The 21682-nt window shown below is 38.7% G+C and overlaps 5 protein-coding genes across 7 annotated transcripts; 2 read left to right on the plus strand and 3 right to left on the minus strand.

Annotated features, from left to right (window-relative positions):
* Positions 1–5255: 5255 nt before the first annotated feature.
* Positions 5256–7736, minus strand: LOC105951561 (GDSL esterase/lipase At5g45960). The gene is given in 6 exon segments (XM_088821313.1): positions 5256–5464; positions 5876–6137; positions 6289–6480; positions 6482–6529; positions 7252–7382; positions 7460–7736. Coding segments are annotated over 6 exon segments (1113 nt in total). The 5' UTR covers positions 7731–7736.
* Positions 7737–9140: 1404 nt separating this feature from the next.
* LOC105951441 (ras-related protein RABA1f) lies at positions 9141–11118 on the plus strand. Its single transcript, XM_012974872.2, has 2 exons — positions 9141–9596; positions 10380–11118. The coding sequence occupies exons 1-2, from the start codon at positions 9376–9378 to the stop codon at positions 10810–10812; spliced, it is 654 nt and encodes a 217-aa protein (XP_012830326.1). The 5' UTR covers positions 9141–9375; the 3' UTR covers positions 10813–11118.
* Positions 11119–12223: 1105 nt separating this feature from the next.
* Positions 12224–14283, plus strand: DGAT3 (diacylglycerol acyltransferase). Its single transcript, XM_012974874.2, has 2 exons — positions 12224–12909; positions 13462–14283. Exons 1-2 carry the CDS (start codon positions 12523–12525, stop codon positions 14173–14175), a joined length of 1101 nt encoding a protein of 366 aa, XP_012830328.2. The 5' UTR covers positions 12224–12522; the 3' UTR covers positions 14176–14283.
* Positions 14284–14829: 546 nt separating this feature from the next.
* Positions 14830–16393, minus strand: LOC105951442 (cyanidin 3-O-galactoside 2''-O-xylosyltransferase FGGT1). The gene has a single exon (XM_012974873.2). It carries the CDS (start codon positions 16340–16342, stop codon positions 14984–14986), a length of 1359 nt encoding a protein of 452 aa, XP_012830327.2. The 5' UTR covers positions 16343–16393; the 3' UTR covers positions 14830–14983.
* Positions 16394–17101: 708 nt separating this feature from the next.
* On the minus strand, positions 17102–20854 carry LOC105951445 (transcription factor VOZ1). Of its 3 annotated transcripts, XM_012974877.2 has the most exons (6): positions 20092–20854; positions 19320–19604; positions 18934–19077; positions 18211–18733; positions 17347–17874; positions 17102–17252 (listed from the first exon to the last, which is right to left on the minus strand). In XM_012974877.2, exons 2-5 carry the CDS (start codon positions 19551–19553, stop codon positions 17366–17368), a joined length of 1410 nt encoding a protein of 469 aa, XP_012830331.1. In that variant the 5' UTR covers positions 19554–19604; positions 20092–20854; the 3' UTR covers positions 17102–17252; positions 17347–17365. The 3 variants fall into 3 exon arrangements, with proteins under 3 accessions (XP_012830331.1, XP_012830329.1, XP_012830330.1); XM_012974875.2 differs by having other exon boundaries at positions 17102–17874; positions 20092–20438; XM_012974876.2 differs by lacking the exon at positions 20092–20854 and adding an exon at positions 20026–20046 and having other exon boundaries at positions 17102–17874.
* Between the last annotated feature and the right edge of the window lie 828 nt (positions 20855–21682).

A 21682-nucleotide genomic window follows, 5' to 3' on the forward strand; every position in this document is an offset into this window, starting at 1 on the left:
GACTCCTTGTACTTTCAATATAAGCGCATGATCCTCCTGTAATTTGAACTTTGGTACTATACAACCGCTAAAAAAAAAATTGTGTTGTTAAGATTAGCAAAATGAGGAATTTTTAGAGGCGGTTTGTTAATAAAAACGAATTAGGTGGGTGGTGTAGTTAATAAAATAATAACGAGAGATTTCCTAACAATTAGAATAAACATGTATGTATGTATATATATATATATATATATATATATATATATATATATATATATATATATATATATATATATATATATATATATATATATATATATATACAACAGTTGAATGCAAGAAATCCATAATTACGATATTTAATTAGATATATTAATTAATATATTATCATCAATAAGTCTAGGGCTGCGTGGGGCTGGATCGCGTAGGAAGAAACAGACGTGATAGAAGGAGAATAATTGGAGAGAAGAGAGAATGATATCTCTTACGTATATTGAGAATATATATAGTTACATGTAGGAAAACCCTAACCTACTACACAAGGTAATCTAATATACAAGGTAACCTAATGTATAAGGTAACTATAATAAATAATAATAATAATAATAATATACGCTAATACACCCCCGCAGTCGAAACGGGAAAGGAGAGAACGTGGAGACTGGAAACAAACTGTTGGAACAGTTGAGTGGGGAGACCTTTCGTGAAGATATCAGCAAATTGGTAGGCGGATGGGACGTGAAGAACTCGAACGTGTCCCAAAGCAACTTTGTCTCGGACAAAGTGTATATCGATCTCCACATGTTTCGTACGAGAGTGTTGAATGGGATTGCTGGATAGGTAGACGGCACTAACGTTGTCACAGTAGACAATGGTGGCTTTCGGAAGTGGGCAGAGCAACTCGGAAAGTAGGTTGCGTAACCAAGTCGTTTCGGCAACGGCATTTGCGACAGCTCGGTATTCGGCCTCCGCACTCGATCGAGAAGTAGTGACCTGTCGTTTGGAGGACCAAGAGATGAGGTTGTTGCCGAGGAAAACACAATAGCCCGATGTCGAACGACGAGTGTCAGGGCAGCCACCCCAATCGGCGTCGGAGTAGGCGATAAGTGAGAGGTCCGGATTGGGGGAGAGCTGAAGGCCGTGATCGAGAGTCCCACGGATGTAGCGAAGGATACGCTTGAGAGCAGCCATATGAGGTTCCCTCGGATCATGCATGAATAGGCATATTTGTTGCACAGCATAGCAGATGTCAGGACGAGTAAACGTGAGGTATTGCAGTGCACCGGCAAGGCTGCGATAAAGAGTGGGGTCAGCAACGGGGGGTCCAGTGGTTGAGGATAACTTGCTCTTTGTGTCAGCTGGCGTAAGACAAGGGTTGCAGGAGGCCATGTGTGCACGCTCTAGTATCTCGTCAGCGTACTTGCGTTGAGAGAGAAACAACCCATTCGACGAGCGAGTGACTGAGATGCCGAGAAAGTAGTGAAGATCGCCAAGATCCTTCATTGCGAACTCTTGAGTAAGGGCAGCGGTGATAGAACGTAGCAATTCAGGTGTGGAGGCCGTGAGTACAATGTCATCGACATACAGCAGAAGGTAGGCGCATGAACTGTTGCGACAGTCGCGTGAACTGTTGCGACAGTCGCGGGAACTGTTGCGGCAGTACACAAAGAGTGAAGTGTCGGACTTGCATTCTCTGAACCCCATGCTAGTAATGTGAGATGCAAAACGCTTGTACCAAGCACGTGGTGCCTGCTTGAGGCCGTAGAGTGCTTTGTTGAGACGGCACACGTGAGTGGGGCGAGATGGATCGACGAATCCGGGAGGTTGCTCGCAGTAGACAGTTTCAGAGAGATTGCCATGTAAGAAGGCATTTTTCACGTCAAGTTGGTGGATAGGCCATGATCGCGAGAGAGCAAGACTGAGAACTGTTCGAACAGTTGCTGGTTTGACCACCGGACTGAATGTTTCATCGAAATCTATGCCAGGGCGTTGATCAAAACCGCGAACAACCCATCGTGCTTTATACCGTTCCAATGAACCATCAGCCTTCAATTTCTGCTTATATAACCACTTGCCACTGATAACATTAGTAGAAGGGGGGCGGGGCACAATATCCCATGTGTTATTTTTAATCAAAGCAGTATATTCCTCAAGCATGGCCATACGCCAGTTTGGATCAAGGAGGGCATGGCGATATGTAGTGGGAGTTTGGGATGCGGTAGACACGGTAAGAGAAAAGGGGATTTTGGGCTTGTGAATACCGGCCTTGCTGCGTGTCAACATAGGATGGTTGGGTGGGGGTGAGGAAGTGGGAGTGGGAGGCTGTGGTTCTGCTGGTTGTGGAGATGCAGTCGGGTGGAGGGGCATGGGTGTAGTTGAGGGAGGACTGTCGGACGAACTGTTGGGACAGTTGGTTGTAACCGTAGGTGGTTGTGTATTGTTGTTGGACGAACTATTGGGACAGTTTTGTGAGACATGTGGTTGGACTTGTGTAGGCTGAGGAAGGAAGAGAAGTGGGTGCAGGGGTTCGGTCATATTAGAGGTGGGGGAGTTGTGGGGTGAGTCGGTGGATTCAGCGAATGGAAAACGGCTTTCATCAAAGATCACATGGCGGGAGATAATGATTCGACCGGTTGACCGATCGAGGCAACGATAGCCTTTGTGCGATGAGGGGTGACCAAGGTAGACACAAGGAGTAGAGCGAGGGGCGAGTTTGTGAGGGGTGGTGGCGGTTAAATTGGGATAACAGAGACAACCGAAGACACGAAGGTGAGAGTATGTGGGTTTTGATTTGTATAGGGATTCATGTGGTGTGCGATTTTGTGTGGATTTGGTAGGAAGGATGTTGATGAGATGTGTAGCCATATGAAGGGCTTCGACCCAATAGGTGGGGGGAAGGGAAGCTTGAAAGAGAAGTGAGCGGATCATGTTTGTGATGGTGCGGATCATGCGTTCGGCATGTCCGTTTTGAGGGGAAGAGTGGGGACATGAGAAACGGTGTAAGATACCGTGTTTGGCAAAATATGTTTGAAAATCTGTATTTTTGAATTCACGTCCATTATCGCATTGTAAAGCTTTAATGGGGTGCTGAAATTGTGTTTGTATAAGTTTGTGAAACTGTTGGAACAGTGAGAAAACATCGGATTTATAGTGTATGGGGAAAGTCCATGTATAGTGGGTGAAATCATCTATTAGCACGAGGTAATATTTGAAACCAGAAATACTAGAAATAGGAGAGGTCCATAGATCAGCATGAATAATTTCAAAAGGTGCAACGGTAATAGAATGACTAGTAAAGAAAGGTAAACGAGAATGTTTGCCTAATTGACAAGCATTACAAAGAGACTCCCGTGGGTCTTTGGTACTAGAAATTAAATTGGAAGAAAAAAGACGAGACATGACAGGGTTTCCCGGGTGACCGAGACGACGATGCCATGTAGTAGAGGAGACAGACGTGGTGTGAGCAAGGAGGGCGGTTGCGGATGGGCTGGGAGAAGGGGCGCCAATAGGGTATAAATCACCGGAGCTATTGCACCTGAGGATGACTGCTCTGGTCCGAAGGTCCTTCACAGAAAAGCCATAAGGGTCAAATTCAACTGAACAAGAGTTATCTCTAGTGAATTTTCGGACAGACACAAGGTTCTTAATGATGTGAGGAGTAACATAGACATTGGTTAGACGAAATGGGGTAGAGGGTAGGATGGTGTGGCCAATTTTATGGATAGGAACAGTGGATCCATTACCAACGATGACATGCTTGGGAAAATTATTACTAGGATTAAAAATAAAATGGAAATTACCTGAGTGAGGTGCCATGTGAGATGAGGCGCCCGTGTCCATAAACCACTGAGGTTCGCTCGATGATTGAAGGGTCAACGTGTTGAGATGAGTGGCAAGATCTGTTGGCTGTAGGGGACCACTGTTCGACGAACTGTTGGAACAGTTCACGTGCTGTTGGGGATCTTGCTGTCCAACGAAATAAGCATGAGCTGTAGGAGCATGATAAGGACCAGGAGAGCTTGGGGGGGGTCCAAGAATCGATGGAGGTGTCTGAGGCGTATAAGGGGCCCGCCAAGGTTGCGATTGGTGGTGAAATTGATTGTAACCGTAGTGTTGCATCGGATGTCGTGACTGACCACGACCGCCACGACGATTCGTGCGACCACCACCTCGCTGATTGCGCCAAGAACCACCACCTCGAGAATTGCTGGGAGTGTTGGGCCAACTGTTGGAACTGTTCGGCCAACTGTTGCCACTGTTCGGCCAACTGTTGGAACTGTTGGGGCGAGATGCGTAGAGAACAGTAGGGGTCTGCTCCGGTTCAGCGATGCGCTGTTCTTCCATCTGGAGTAGTGAACGTGTTTGGAGAAAAGAAGGTAATGGAGTTTGGAAGGAGATTAGGTTGACAATGGTCCCGTAATGTTTTGGTAGACCGTGGAGGGTTTGGAGGACGAGTTGCTTGTCTGACACGGGGTTGCCGACGTCTGCCAAGTTGTCGGCAGTGGTTTTGAGAAGTTGACAATAGTCATGGATCGAAAGAGATCCTTTCTTGAGGGACTTGAACTGTTCTTCGAGTTGGATGGCCCGATAGTCTTCGTTGTCTGTAAAGAGAGAAGCGAGGGCCTTCCACAGATCAGGAGCCTTTGCGGTTTTGGAGAGGACCATGCTTGAGAGGTCCTCGGTGATGGTGCCATAGATCCAAGATTGGAGGAGGTAATCCGCGCGTTGCCATTCGTCGGCGGAGATGTTGGTGGGCTTTGCGTTTCCGAGAAGCAGATCGGTGAGGCAGAAACGGCCTGCGGTGATGATGAAGAAATGACTCCACTTTTGATAGTTCGGATTTTTAATATCCAGGGTAACAGGAATAAGAGCTTTGATGTTGGATATGGCATGAGCAAGATGAAAAGGGTTGGAAATCATGGTCGGTGTTGGTGTTTCGTCGGCCATGGTGGATATAGAACAGATGAGAGAACGAGAAGAAGGAAAAAATTGAAGAAGAACGAGAAAAAAATTGAAGAAGGGGAGAAACGGCGGCCTTAGGGTTTTTGGCTTGATACCATGATAGAAGGAGAATAATTGGAGAGAAGAGAGAATGATATCTCTTACGTATATTGAGAATATATATAGTTACATGTAGGAAAACCCTAACCTACTACACAAGGTAATCTAATATACAAGGTAACCTAATGTATAAGGTAACTATAATAAATAATAATAATAATAATAATATACGCTAATAAGACGCAATTGAATTTTTAATAATTTAATACTCGTATTTACTGATTCTGAAAGGGAATATATACAAGCAAAAAGATCCGGTCAAATCCCATTTGGCATATTCCACTGTAGGCTGCTTCAGTTGGGTGCACTGAATCAAAAAACACATACTTGGAGGGATTTTTACACACACTTGATCTTGAATCACACATAAATGTTGTCTCCACTAGTCCACTCCCACAGCAGCCGCAATTCACATTCTCAAAACCTGCATAAACTAGTTTGTACTCGTTTTGAACAAAATGCAGTTTCTAATGTACCACAATCTGATAACGGGTACAAATTGGAGAGTATTCTACATAAATTAGAAGATTCCACTAAATTTGACACCGCAAATGTGGACGTGAAAGAAGATTCATAGTTGATGGATAGTTGTAATTACCTAAACATGAAGGGTTTTTTCGTAATTTGATTTTACCTTAGGGGTTGGAAATAATTTACCCTTATAATTACCCAAACATTAGGAAGTTTTCGTAATTTGACATGACAAGTGGTTGTAATTTGCTAATAACTTAAGACTCAACTCACAAACTTTTAATAATACTATGTTTTAAAATTGGATTTATAGCAATAATAATTACTAATTATTAATAAATTAAAAGCTAAAAGTACTACTAACCAAATTGGGAGGGGGTTTGAATCATATCGTTCAACGGTTGATATATATCGGCATAATAAATAGCAGAGGAGCTAGAATTATCCATAGCCGTTAATTTGTTCTGAAGCTTCTGATTGTAATCCAAAGCAACGGTTGATAGAGAGTCAACGCAGCGGCATTGACCATTTGCCTCGCCGGAGGTAACAGTGATGACAATCGACATGCAGCCAATTGGCGGCAGCCCCGCCACAGTTATCAGCCGTGCTCCCTCCTCCCTTAACCCCTGCATTGTAGCACCGTGGATAAATTCGTCGAATATTAGAATTTATAATTTTGAATTAAATATTATGTCATAATAATCGAAAAAATAATTATATCATATAAATCGAAAAAAATAGAAGAATTTTACTAGAAATATAGTGCATTTGTCATACTTGTATAAATTGTTGTACATTTTGCAATAAGAATTGCTGGTAAGTGGCAATATCGTAGTTTCTGCGTCGAAAAGGTGTGCCGAAATAGTTAACGACGAAGTCGTTCGTCCCGGCGCTTACGATAAACGCGGCCTTGCTTATCAGAGTTTTCGTTCTTTCCTTACCAATGGCGCTCTCCAGTTTTCGTTTGTACTTTGTAGTCTTTGAAATATTCCAGTTGCTTCAGTATTGAAATCACTCCCTAAAAAAATTAAATAAAAGAAAATTGCACAAATTTATTAAATGCGCATGCAAATTAAATGTATAATTATTATAGCCTTGTTTCTTAATATGACAGTTAATTTTAAATGAAATGAGTTAAAATAAAATAATAAAAATAAATATAAATATAATAATAATAATAATAATAATAATAATAATAATAATAATAATAATAATAATGATAATAATAATAATATTAATAATATTAATAATATTAATAATAATATTAATAATAATAATATTAATAATAATAATAATAATAATAATAATAATAATAATAATAATAATAATAATAATAATAATAATAATAATAATAATAATAATAATAATAATAATAATAATAATAATAATAATAATAATAATAATAATAATAATAATAATAATAATAATAATAATAATAATAATAATAATAATAATAATAATAATAATAATAATAATAATAATAATAATAATAATAATAATAATAATAATAATAATAATAATAATAATAATAATAATAATAATAATAATAATAATAATAATAATAATAATAATAATAATAATAATAATAATAATAATAATAATAATAATAATAATAATAATAATAATAATAATAATAATAATAATAATAATAATAATAATAATAATAATAATAATAATAATAATAATAATAATAATAATAATAATAATAATAATAATAATAATAATAATAATAATAATTACGAGTAGTTGAGATGTGAACGGGTCGAAACCGGATCCGCCGGAAGCAAAACAGACTCCCGTCGTTAGTTCGTCAACCGTAAGCTTCGGGTCCAAATACGGGCGTACGTACTCTTTAATCCCAACATACGAAGCTATTTCATTTTTTTTAAGTTAAATACTATACAATAAAATTATATGAAAATGCAAGGATAAAAAATAATGTACTTGCCTATAAAATCAGTGACGAGGCGCCCGTCGCTATACCTTCCGGTGGGAATGCGGTTTACAAAGTCGGTACCGTAGGGAGGAAAATTGCTTCTGAAAGGAGTGTCCACGTAGTTGTTATTGCCTGAATCAACTGTCGAATCACCGAAAACGAATATCACCGAAATCGAATTATTGAACGGCCTTTTGATTTTGTTTTCGAGTTCTGCGTCCATAGTGGAAACTAGTATCATAAAATGAAGATTGAAAAACAGAAAATGGCGAAAAGACGACATCGTTTTGAGAGAGAGAGAGAGAGAGAGAGAGAGAGAGAGAGAGAGAGAGAGAGAGAGAGAGAGAGAGAGAGAGAGAGAGAGAGCAAAATCAAATGGCTTTTTTTGGAGGAATCAAACTTTGTTTTATTTTCAAATAATGTGTGTGTGACAAAGAGTTGGTTAATGCAATTCCAAAATATATTTAAAGCTGTGAATAGAATCCAATTTATGGCAAATGTGGATTGGGTATTATTAAATTTGTGGGCCCAAATATGAATTTAAGAATTGGGCCCAAACTTGATTAATTCTTGGTGGCCCGATTCTTGGAAAGCTAATTAAAGCCCGGCCCAAAGTCAATCCTCTTGATCTTGACTGTTCAATTACTTCGATTAATCGTGGACGTTAGATTCCTGCAAATTGATTGGGCCTATAGTCCGGGCTTTTGTATATGGACCATCAATTTTATAGCCCAATAACACTGAATTTCCTGATTAACTTAAAACAGAATAATCAGTATTAATTAATTTATTTATTTTTAATTTTGAGCACGAAGTATGAAATTACGTGCATGCCTGTCAGCTTTATAAATAAAAAATAAATTAAGGTGAGAAAAAGGTTTGAATGTGACGAAGTCAAAATGTCAAAAATGTCAACCTTTTTCATTTTATTTATTTATATTTAAAGCAATAAACAATTACAGAATAATATTTGTTGAAGAGATCAAAATCAGATGGTTGGCACGTTATAATTAGCAGCCAACTGCTCTCTAATTTGACGTTCATAATTGATTAAATTCAACATTAAAAAGTAGGGTAAATTACAAACAGCCCTGACGTATGGTCAATTTACAAAAAAAAACCATCTTGTTTAGATAATTACATCTACCCCTTTAACTATATTTTTTTCTTATACCTCCATCTTTATGGTGTCAAATTCAACATAACCATCTACATTTCGTGGAATGTGCTATAGTTTGTACTCATTTTGTGTATAAATGCAGTTTTTGATGCACCACAATCTGATATATACAAGCCAGAAAACACATATTATGATCATCTTGCTTCAAAATGTATAGTTTAAATGGGCTAAAACGGGTACAAAAGTGATCATATTACATATAATCTCGAAGATTCCACTAAATTTGAGGAGTTGAGGGGTGATTGTAATTATCCAAACAAGAGGGGGTTTTCGTAATTTGACCATACATCTGGGCTGGTTGTAATTTACCCTTAAAAGTCTAATTAAATTAGGTGGCTTTAATTAAAGAATTTTTAATTTACTTGGGCTTGCTGTAAAATTTGATTGGGTCAACAAGCCCATAAGTGGGAACAAATAGATACCGGACCCGGATCCGGATCCGGATCCTTAAACGGGTATGGAGCATGAGTTTCAACAGTCTCCTATAAATGTGGAGGGAAAAAAGAATCGAACAAACCAAAGGACTCATTCTTCATTCTTCAATCAAATCAAAAGAAAAAACACAAAATTGAATAGAGAGAGAATTCCCATTCCCCATGATGAACGAAAACGACGATCGAGATAAACCTAATTTCAGTAATCGAGAATAAGAGAAGAGAGAGAGAGAGAGAGAGAGAGAGAGAGAGAGAGAGAGAGATCAACGAAGCAGGGAAGAAGAAGAAGAAGATCGCGCAGCAGAAACAAACAAATGGGAGCGTACAGAGCGGACGAGGATTACGATTACCTCTTCAAGGTGGTTCTGATTGGCGATTCCGGCGTCGGAAAATCGAATCTTCTGTCTAGGTTCACGAAGAACGAGTTCAGCCAGCAGTCCAAATCCACGATCGGCGTTGAGTTCGCGACGCGTTCGATTCAGGTCGACGATAAGGTTGTCAAGGCCCAGATTTGGGATACCGCCGGCCAGGAAAGGTAATCAATTGTTAATTTCTCCGTGAATTTCTGAATACGAAGATCTTATGATGCGTACTGTGATTCGTTTGATTTTTCATTTCTGTATGCCTGATTTTTTTTTGTATTTCTGTGATTTTTGCTTGTGCCGTAATGAATTGGTTTGATCGGTCGGAATTTCGAATATTTAGCTGGATCATTTCATATGTGATGGTGAAAATGTCTATCTCATGAGAATTCTGCCCAAATGCGTGTTTTTTTTACGTCGAAAATGACGATAATTTCTTCAAATTTGAATTATGTGGGACATAGAAAGTATATTTTCGGGATAATTAGCTCATATGTTTATATATATATGCTTATGTATAGACGTACTGATTGAAATCAACACGACCAATTGACGATTTGATCAAATGTCACTGGTTACATGTCGAATCGTGTTAAACCGTGTGTTTGTCTGCTAAAAACAAAATCAGTAACTGTGTGTTTGTCGACACGAAAAAGAAAAATCAAGGTTAATTTATTTGCATAAGCTCGTCAACATTCATGAGTGTTGACGGTGCCATTGTTAACTTAAACCAGAAGCGTATTTTGTTAGGAAATGTTTACGAATCTCTAACAGCTTATTAACAGTTGTTCACATCGGAGTTATTGATGCAACGAAGGGTATGGAAACTTGTAGTAAATATATAGTATTTTCTGGCATCATAAATTTTAGCCATATATAACCATCTACTACTGCAGTTTCATCCCGTTTATATCATCACTTAACAAAATGCAATTATCGTTTTTCTTTAAACAAAGGTACCGAGCAATTACAAGCGCATACTACAGAGGAGCAGTGGGTGCATTACTTGTTTACGACGTGACACGTAACGTGACCTTCGAAAACGTCGAGAGATGGTTGAAGGAGCTTAGAGGCCACACAGATGCAAACATAGTCATCATGCTCGTAGGTAATAAAGCAGATCTACGTCACCTTAGGGCGGTCCCCACAGAGAAAGCCAAAGCATTCGCTGAGAAGGAAAACACGTTTTTCATGGAAACTTCTGCCTTAGAAGCTCTGAATGTAGAGAATTCATTCACAGAAGTTTTGACACAAATCTATCATGTGGTGAGTAAAAAGGCTCTCGATATAGGCGACGACCCTTCGGCTTTGCCTAAGGGACAAACGATTCACATTGGAAATAAAGACGATGTATCTGCTGTCAAGAACAAAGGGTGCTGCTCTGGCTAACACTAGCAGAAAAACAAAAAAATGACAAAAATTCAAATGTTTCGGTTTGGAAGAATTTGGGGAAGGTGTTATGTATAGCAGAAACCCGATTTTCGATTCTTTTATAGTTGGTTTTTTAATTAACAAAAAAGGAAGTTGAAGAAAAAGAAAGATCGAGTGGACGGTTTTATGATCAGCCTGTGAAGATAGGAATTTTTGTATTTGCTTTAACTGATTATTTGAAGTTCGGTTACTCTCTTTTTGTAATGCTTGTGTGTAATTTGATGCGACGATTGAGGTTATAGTTTAAGGTTGTTTATTGCTGCATGCAGACATGGTTTTTCTTCTGGTAATTTGTTTTTTTTCGGTTTGGAAAATGATTTTTATTTTATTTTAGTGTCTGCTGGCTGGCTATATTGTGTAGCAGATTGGACTGATGAAGATTGACCCAATGCTGGCAATTTTTGGCATGTGTTAAATGTTGGTCACACAATGTACTGTCTTGGAAGTTTCTAACTGGGAATTTTAGCATGGATTTCTTTTTCAAAATTAGGAGAAATTGGCAAATTATCATATTTTAGATTGGAGAAAAAATTAGTTAATTTTGAACTGCATGCATATATGTCAGTTAATAATTTATGCAATCCATAATAGGACCCGCACTTGAGCCGGGCCTAATCGAGCCCGATAGTTCGGCACAATTATATTTGAGCCCAACTTATTTTTAGTGAATTGACCCGAATTTGAACCATTTTACAAAATTCGATTTATTTATGAATCGTGTTTGAGTCTATTTTGACGCAACTCGAACAAAGCCTGATCAGTCAAGTCAGTTATAAAATATATAATATAGTTATTATTTCAATAACATGACTCAACCTACAAATTACAACTGTATAATATTATTTTATTTTGTAAAAAGAAAAAAAAAAGTCAAAATAAATTTAGAGGTGGCGGTGGCGGAGGCATAGGTAAAATATGATCAAATGCAACTAGATCTTCAAAAATCATATTTGTACAAAAATATTTTTTAAATAAGTGGACTTTAAACTATATTAATTTTCTTCCAATTTGTTATTTTATTTATTTATTTTGGAGAAGAATTCTTCCGATTTGTTATCCGTAGACATTTATTAAAATTTGTTTTTTTTTTTTCTGTTAGGTGCAACCGAAAGGATGGCCACACAATAAAATAATATATTTATTAAAAAAAAAAAAAAAACTAACTAACTCGTTGATGACGTGCCATCCTTTCGCCACATGACATCCTACGTGGCACTAACAGAAACGTGGTGGCAGCCGTTAATCGCATGTGGAGAAGGGAAAAGAGCGTGGCAAACTCAAACCGCCGCGAGCTGACAGGCGCCAAACACACATCACCAAGAGCCAATCAGAATCCACCACGTCGACAAAAAGAGTTCTTCCCCTTCCCACCACGCAAGGAATATTTACTGGACCGCGTTTCTTCAATTAAGAGAGAGAGAGAAGAGAGAGAAACAAACACCCACGCAGATAAGTTCGTTTGGTTTAATCTCTCTATCAAAAGAATTCTTCTCCCCTTCAAATTCGTCGCCACCTTTTTCTTTTTCTTTTTCTTTTTCTTTTTATATATATATATAAACAGGTTTTCTTCTGAGGGTCTGAAGATCACAAATTTTCAGCATCCTCGGATTAAATACTCTGTTTTGAATTCTCATTATTCAATAATTAAGAGAGAGGAGAGAGAAAATCATGGACGGCGCCGCCGTGTTTCTCAGGCAACCAATTGGCCTTTCCTCTTCCGGCTACTCCGCCGCCGCTGCTCCTCCGCCATCCTCGAAAACTTCATCGGCGTTTGTTGCTATGCGGCGAGGTGAAATCCTGTCGTCTGGGTTTTGCGATCAGGGGCATTTGCAGTATTATTACAACAGCTGTAATAATGTGGGCCCCACTTCTTCTTCTTCTTCTTCGTCTAGAATGAGTGTGAAGCAAGAGAAAGAGAAGTCAGCGAAGAAGATGAAGAAAAAGCAGTTGAAATTGCTGAAAGGGCTTTCTCGGGATTTATCAAACTTTTCTCAGATTGGATTCGGATTGGATTCAGATGGGTTGATTGATCAGGTCAAAGGCAAAACTCTCTCGGTATGAACACCACTTACCATTTTTTTTTCCTTTATTGTGAAAATTACAGTTTTAACCCCTGAAGTTTGCACCGATTTCACTTTTGGTCCCTATGTTTACAAACAAACACTTTTGGTCCCTAGTGTTTCAATAATGTAACACTTTCGGTCAATTTCATAAATTTAACGTTAGTCCATCGGTTAAGGCAGTGGCGGGAACACATTTGATTCCGTTAGCTTTTTAACATAAATAACAGAAAGGACTAAAATTATTGAATTTTTGAAACATGAGGACCAAATGTATAATTATTGCAAATTTGAGGGTCGAAAACTGCATTTTTTTCCTAATCTTTATTTAATTATCTTGATTTTAGTTCTCTGGCTAATTCGATTTGATCGAGATTTCAATTATCAATTCTCAATCTCACAAATATTTAATTTGAGATTCCATCTAAAGATAAAAGCTTGAGTAATGGGTACTAAATTGTCAATTGAAAATTCATAAAGATCTAATCTTTATACCATGTTAGTAGAATTTTGATATTAACCCTGTTTCTGTTATGCCCTGTTGCAGGAAGCAGCAGAGCTTTTATTGGTGGAGCTTCAGAAAATTAAGGCAAATAAAAAAGAACTAAAGAGAAAAGCAAAAGTAGAAAAAGCGAGGCTAAAAGCTTCCCAAATCAAAAACAATTTCGTTGACTGCGAAATGTCGTCTTCGTCCTCCTCATCGGAATCGTCGAGCAGCGACAGTGAATGCGGAGAAGTCTTAAACATGAAAACCCTCAAAAGTGCACAATCAAAACAAGACAGCCCACAACAAGTCATCGAGGAACCAACTCCAACTCCAACTCCAACTCCGATTGCACAAACCGTTACTCCGTTAGCTACTCCGTTAGTTACTCCTTTAGAAGCCATTGTCGCAGAAGCAAACCGGGTTTCGGTCGATGAGAGAGAAAGTAGCTCGGTTTCAGTGGCGAGTTCGAAGAAGATAGAGGTGTGTTTGGGTGGGAAATGCAAGAAATCGGGTGGCGCTGCATTGCTGGAGAAGTTTCAGAGTGCTGTGGGGATTGAAGGTGCAGTTACAGGGTGCAAGTGTATGGGGAAGTGCAGAGAGGGTCCAGTTGTGAAGGTGTGTGGTGCAGGTGTAGCTGATAATAACTCTGCTGTGAAGGTTGCTGCAGCCGCTAATTCGTTGTGTATCGGTGTCGGTTTGGAGGATGTTGATACGATTGTTGCTAATCTTCTTGGCCAAAGTGCAAATCATCTTGGTTTAGTTGGTGCTTCTTAGGATTAGTGTGTATAGTTTTTTTACTAGGGTTTGTTGCTATTGTAAATCGATTCGAAAGTTTATAACGGTTGGACTCAATACAAGTTGTCGAATGCAATAATCTTTTCTGTTGAAGGGGTCGTTAATGTTGTTATACACGATTTTTTTTTTCGACATAAAATAATCGGGATTTGAGAATTACGAGGGTCTTCGACGAGCCCTTTAGTTAACAAGAAACTCCTCCGCTTGACCGGATTTGCCTCAATTTCGCTCCCGATCTTGCAGCTGTCATCAGTCGTAACCAATCTTGTCGGTTTCACCACACCGTCTCTCGTAAACAAAACCGTTTTCGTCACCTTTCTCAACTTCAACACCAACTCGTAAATACCCGCCCATCAATCTTGTATTCACAAGTTGGTCACCCACGTGTGGCATTAGCACCAGCCTGCACTCGTTCACCAACGCCTCCGACAAAGAACCCGACCCGCAGTGTGTCACAAAACATCCCACCGAATGGTGTGATAAAATCTACTACTGTTGCAACTTGGAGCAATACGTATTTCTGACTATCGATTCTATGCTACACTCAATGAAGTTCACATTTGATAGATTCTTACCGTTCATCTACACACACCAACATGGGTGTGTGTTCTTGTGTGTGAATATGAAATATACTAAAAGGCAACAAAAATGTAACTCATCAGCTTTCGATCAACATGGCATTAGAGTCAGACCAATACTTCAATCAAACACGACGACACAAATAAATTGAAAAGTAGACTAACACAATCTCCGCATATGAAAAAAAACAGCTACTGATAATTATATTTCAACACTCCAACATGCACTGCAGATTGTGAACGAAACCATCAATGTAAGAACTCTCGAGCCCTTTAGTCAACAAGAAACTCCTCCACTTGACTCGATTCGCTTCAATTTCTCTCCCGATCTCGCAGTCATCGTCCATCACCGATCTCACAGCTGTCACCACACCATCTCTCGTAAACAAACCGTCGTCGTCACCTTTCTCAACCTCAACTCCAACTCGTAAATCCCCGCCCATCAATCTTGCATTCACAAGTTGGTCGCCAACGTGTGGCATTAGCACTAACCTGCACTCGTTCACCAAAGCTTCCGATAAAGAACCCCACCCGCAGTGCGTCACGAAGCACCCCACCGAAGGGTGCGATAGAATCACCTGTTGTTGCACCCAACCTCCCTCAACCACCCCTCTCTCCATCGTTCTCTCTCTAAAACCCTCCGGCAAAGCCTCCTCCACCGTCGCCGCCCCGATCGGCGGTTTCAGGGCGGCGAAAAACGGGAGTCCGGTTTGCTCAAAACCCAACAACAATTCTTGAAATTGTTCCCTTTGTAGCCTAGCTTCGCTTCCGAATGCACAATAGATCACCGATTTAGGCTTGAATTGATCCAACCAGTTAGCCCATTTCTTGTCTAGGGTACAAGTTGGCGGGTCGGGCAAAACCGGGCCCGCCAGAATAACCCGTTTCTTGAATTTCCTCTCGAGGAATTCAAGATACGGGCCCTCCATTTCTCTGCATGATTTGAATCCCATAGCGTCACACTCATTAGCCGACATGATCATACGCTCCACGTACTTCATTTCCGAGCCGAATTCTTTCTGATTGTTGATTCGATAAATCACACGCGCCTCGTGTTTGTAAAGCTTGATTTTCGACGGAGGGAAATCTGATGGGGGTTCGATATAATCATCCACCGTAGGCTCATCTCGAAAGAGAAAAGCCGCGGAAGCGGTGGTTATGATGAAGTAGTGAATCGACTTAATGCCTAAGCTTCGAGCCAAAGAAGGTAGCCATGGAGTGAAATCGAAGAACACGAAATGGGGTTTGATTTCTTTAAGGAGGTTCTCGACAGTGGATTTTGTGAGGTCCATCGCGTGGCGGAGAAGTGAGTACATCGTAAAGGGCACATCGGACGTGGTTTCGGTTCCATTGGGAAGGCCTTCGACTTGAGGAACGGTTATCGGTATGAATTCGATTAGGGTTGGATGGTGGTTGAATTGGTTTAGCTTGGATTGTACTTTTGTGGGGAGTATGAAGAAGATTTTGTGGCCTTTTTCGGCGAATTTGTTCGATACGTGAAGGAATGTTGTGAGATGCCCCATGGCGAACCAAGGGTACATTGCAATTTTCATGGTTTTTTCACCCATTTTTACTTGCTAAGAAATCAAAATCAAAATCAAAATCAAACTGTTGAGTTTTTATTTTTGTTCTTGAAGAAGTGGGAGTGTTGGTTTTATGGAGAATTTATGAATCTTGATGGTTCAGATTTTTGGGGATTTAATGAAAATTTGAACTGAAATGTAGGATCACTTAGGTTGGAGAATTTCTGAATCTTGATGGTTCAGATTTTTTGGGGATTTAATGAAAATTTGAACTGAAATGTAGGATCACTTAGGTTTCATTTTCTCATATGTTACAGCCGCCCCTGAGGTAAGATCAAATTGCAAATAAACCCTTTATGTTTGGGTTATTACAATCATCACCTCAGCATTGTAAGACAGTGTTATTACACGTTGGTGACAAATTCATCTATTGAAGGAGGGTTGTTTTCGTAAGACAAATACATAATTGAATGGATGATTATAATTACCCAAACAAATTTTTTTTTTTCGTAATTTAATATTATCTGAAGGAGGGTTGTTTTCGTAAGACAAATACATAATTGAAAGGATGATTATAATTACCCAAACAAAAAAGTTTTTTTTGTAATTTAATATTATCTCTTGGGGTTGACCGTAATTTGCCCCAAAAACTAATTAAGAATTGATCAAACTTTTTTATCGCTCAAACTTAGACACCTTTGCAGCCAGCAGTTAAAATAGGCAAGAGAGTTTCCATTTATTTAGTAGATTTGTGGTCAACGTCTATTTATCAAAGTAATTCACAATAAAGAAAAAAGCGAAAGATATCAAATCAATTATTAATTTATTTATTTTTTGAACAGAATTAAAAGTTAAAACTCTTAATCAAAATAGTGCAGAATTAGAGAAGCCAGGATGTTCATTCTTTATATACCCAATGAGTAAGCTACACGTGGCTTATTTTGTAAATATTCACCTGAACAAGAAAAGTTCATACACCGAACCATCTTAGCAGATAAAACATGATCCAGTATGTTATGACTGTATATATATTATCGAAAGATTCTTACCGAAGTTTGCAAACACCAATCAAGTCAAATAGTAGCCGTTGTTATTGTCAACAAGATAATCATACGGTGCACCTCCCCTCGGGTAATCAAACCCTTCACCGGTATTAGCCTTGCTCCTCGCCTTAACGATTCGCTGATTACCATCATTAGGGAACTCTGCATTAAGCCTGCCCATTTGCTTCTGCAGATCAACAACCGAGTCATTACCCATTTTACCCTTGGGAGTTTTCCTCCCATCGACGCGCTTCACTTCGAGCCTATACAGAGCGCACATATCGTATCTATTGATTTCGTATTCGTAAAGATGCCACTCGAAGTTTTCCATTGGCTGTGGGTCCATGTAGTAGGATCTTTTGAGACCTCCGAATTCGTTCATCACTTGCTTCCTTGACTCGTGCCAGCCTCGGCCGTTGTAGTCGGGGAGGGAGCGTTGCTTGCGGGTCCCGCTTTCGAAGGCTCTTCTTGGCTTGTCGAAGAAGAGCCACTCCCTTATTGTTTCACCGTCCAATACCATGAGATCGAAGAGCTCTGTTTTTTTAAGAAACAATTGCCTCGTTAGTGTTCGGAAATTAAAATCAGATCAGAAATCGAAATCTAATATGTATTCCAATTCCGATCCAAAACAATCGTATATCGGAATGACAAATATTGTTTCATAATCGGAATTTTCAGAAATTAAATCAGATAATAAATCGGTTGTAATGTGTATTCCAGTTCGTTTCCAAAAAAAATCAGAAAAATCGAAATTCGCAATGAAAAAATATTATTCCAAAAATTAGAAATTTCCGCATCAGAATTGGCAGAATTCAGAGACCCCGTCTCCAATTCCCACCCCTACAAAATACAAAGGAAGAGCAAACTTACCAGGGGCATTCCAAGGGGATTTTGAAGTAGCAGCGCCCTCACATTCCGGAATGCCAACATCTTTGCCTCGTGACTTTGCACCAAGAGCCGAAAAAAGCATGTTATCTTTCAACCCAATGCCACCTGGCCTTATTACGGGGGGCCTACCAGGGTAGCCTTCACCAGGTGCTATGCCAGCATGATAGCTACTGCAATAGTCGTCTGGATTTTGTGACCATTCTAGCCCTAGTGCTGGTCTCGGACAATCCCAAAGGGCACATTTGGCACCTAAAAAAGCAGAAGGTGGAGGGGGAATACTCTGCTGATAGATTGGAAACTGAGTCGTCGTTTCATCGAACCCCGAGAAATAGTGGGGCCCGATTTCTTGATTGAAATCGAATGAAGGGAAGTTGGTTTGGCACTGTTTCTCCAAACACATGTTGTTAGTTTCTATAGTGGTGGTGGGTCCCATGGCGGTGTTTTTGCACTGGTCGAGTAATGGAAAGCCTTGTTCGTGAGAATTATTGTTAGACATGTTGAAACCCTGCCAACGAGAAAATTGCACAATTCTCGAGTAAGGCCCAAATAAGAAGCAAAACAAATCTGAATTTCTTGCAGTCGGAACTCAGAATTACATTAAAACAAACAAAGTCGTGTCCTCTATCAGTTGTAAAAGCAGCTAAAATTGGTATATGTTAAGCTCTCGATGTCGAAAAGATGTATATATAGAAGCAAAAAACTGACCTCTCGAGAAGTAAATCCATTCACAACCTTCGGAACACCGGGCTCTGGCTTTGGTGGAGCTAATAAACTAGTTGCATCATCTTCCTCCTCGTAAAACTTCAGCAGCCTACAAATCTCAGACGAAAACGACCCCAAGCTCCCTCCCTGTCAAATGATTATCGATCGCATAAAAAATCAGATGTCCCGTTTTTTTTTTTTTCAAGAATTCAATACCTTATTCTATTTTGCACAAGATACTCCACCAACAAAAAACACCCATTCAAATCGATCCATAAATGTCGAAAGAATGGAGACACTGTAAATATAATAATCATGCAGCTTCATATAGGCATAAAATATAACGCGAGTAAGCATATATGCAATTTAATGTGATGAGATATGATTACCTGCTGGTGCAAGGAAGAAGCTGGCGAGGGCTCGTTTAGTTCGGCCTTCCATTCTCGAAGCATCTGGTGAACTTGCTCTTCGAGCAAAGCCACATCAATTGAGCGGCTCTCTTTTCTGGCTGATTGAAGATCGCCGAACATGCCTTGCAGATCATCCACACGATTCTTTGCTCTATCCTTGAAGAGGTTGTGTGATGCCGATTTGCATGCACCGCTCTTCGAACCCTTCCCCATCCAAATATATAATAGCAGAAAAACTTCTATCCTCAAATTGTCAAGAAATTTCTGCACAAAAACACAGAGCAAACAGTATTAACATCAAAGATTGGGAATAATTTAAGGATAATCACACATACAATTCAAATAAGTAACTGAAATTGAAGACTCTAAAAATCAAATACATGCCACAAAATTGACATAAAAAACGTGAGATTAATAATCAAACAACTACAATATATATATATATTTTTAAATCGTTCAACTAAACAGACACACACACACACACACACACACACACACACACACACACACACACACACACACAACAAAATTGCAAGCAAATCAGAACAATTTCACCCAATTTCGCAAAAAAATATGCAGAGTAAATACACAAACGCAAGGGTCAGAGAAGAAACAGTGACAAATTTCATGAAATTACACACGAAAATGAAAAGAAAAAAAAACACCAAAAGTAAAGCGGCAGTACTGGCACAAGTGAGCTAGAGAGAGAGAGAGAGAGAGAGAGAGAGAGAGAGAGAGAGAGAGAGTATACCAGTTGAAAATGGGATGGAGTGAGGGGTTGAACGGTGATGATTGAAGAGGGTAAACAAAAGGTAGAGAGTGGAATTTGTTCTGCGAATTACTCCATTTTTTTTCTTCTTCTGATTATTCAGTGCGCGCATATATTGATTGTGAGATAAAAAAGCAAATACAGTGCCACACGCGGCAAACGGTGTGGATGAAGCTGCGGCGATTTAGGGATTTTTGGTATTTAACACTTTTACCCTTTTAACAAAAGAAGGTGGTGGCGGTGGTGGTGCTGGTGGTTGGTTGTTTATGTGTTGTTATTAAGATGCAAAAAAGCATATTTTATTCTTTTTCTTTTCTTGGTCATCATTTGAAATTGAATTGATCGGATGGGGTCTATATTAATTGTTTTGGATTCTATTTTGAAAAAGAAAAAAAAAAGTTGGAAAAATCAAAAAATCGATCGAAATTAGCACTTTCGGATCGGAAGTGAAAAACTAGTTCCAATTATGTTTCGAAATTGAACTGAAAAAACTTGTTCCAAACTCAAAATTTTTGGATCACAATCGACGGATATCAGAAATCGTAATTTTTTTATTCATCTATGATATAAAATAATAAAATACATAATAATAATGACACTGTAAGTTAATTTTTTAAAATAAAACAATATTTATTTTTGGAATTATCTTTAGAAAATAAACTTCAATGCTATCTTTCACATATTCTTTTCTATTTTCTCTTTTTGGGCATTTTTTATTCTTGAAAATAAAAAATAAAGCTAGCCTAATTTCTATAAGAACTATTAATCTCAATCATCAATTGATATAATTATGTATTTGACTGCAAATTAGTATCACTAACTCCACGTGTCAAAATATTATTAGCTACAAAACTAAAATAAGACAACAAAAGTGTAAGAAGTGTTCCACCAAGCCAAGAACCACCAGTTTAAAGGCCTTCTTCCGTGGAGAATAAAAGGAAAAAAGAAGAGAATAAGCATAGCAAGAAACGTATAAAGGGTACAATCCACCACCATTTATATATATTCCTCTTGTCAATTATTTGAGATGGAACATAATTAAAATAATTTATTATCCCAATACTAATCATCATTTAAAGATAATTATAGCATCTTTGAAATATAAATAATACTCAAGTTTAGTATATGTTCAAGAATATAAGGTCAACAATTTGATTTATTTGGGGGTAAATAGCACTTAACCCCTGTGATTACAAGCTTTTTGCAGATGACCCCTTGTGCTCGTAATAGCAGCACATAACTCCCTTGTTGTTTATGGGGTGATTTTTGTTAGTTTTTTCTGTCTAACTTAATCTCGTGTGTCAAATCCAATACGAAAACAAAAAAAAATTGTAAATTGCTAATTCCAATAATATACAATTTTGGGCCGAAATTATTTAATTAAATTGGGCTGAGAACTTCTTGTACAGTAATTGGTCGTCCTACAACTCTTTATCAGGGCCCCACTTTCAAAAGCCCAATCCCCGTAACATCCATCTTTAGAACTCAGAATGAATCCAAGCCGTTGATTAGAAATAATCTAACGCCGCAAAACCTCTCTCGCAACAAACACAACTTAGCCGCGCCATGTCAA

Source organism: Erythranthe guttata, chromosome 8, assembly GCF_056151865.1.
Source record: "Erythranthe guttata isolate IM_541 chromosome 8, IM_541, whole genome shotgun sequence".
NCBI lineage: Eukaryota > Viridiplantae > Streptophyta > Magnoliopsida > Lamiales > Phrymaceae > Erythranthe > Erythranthe guttata.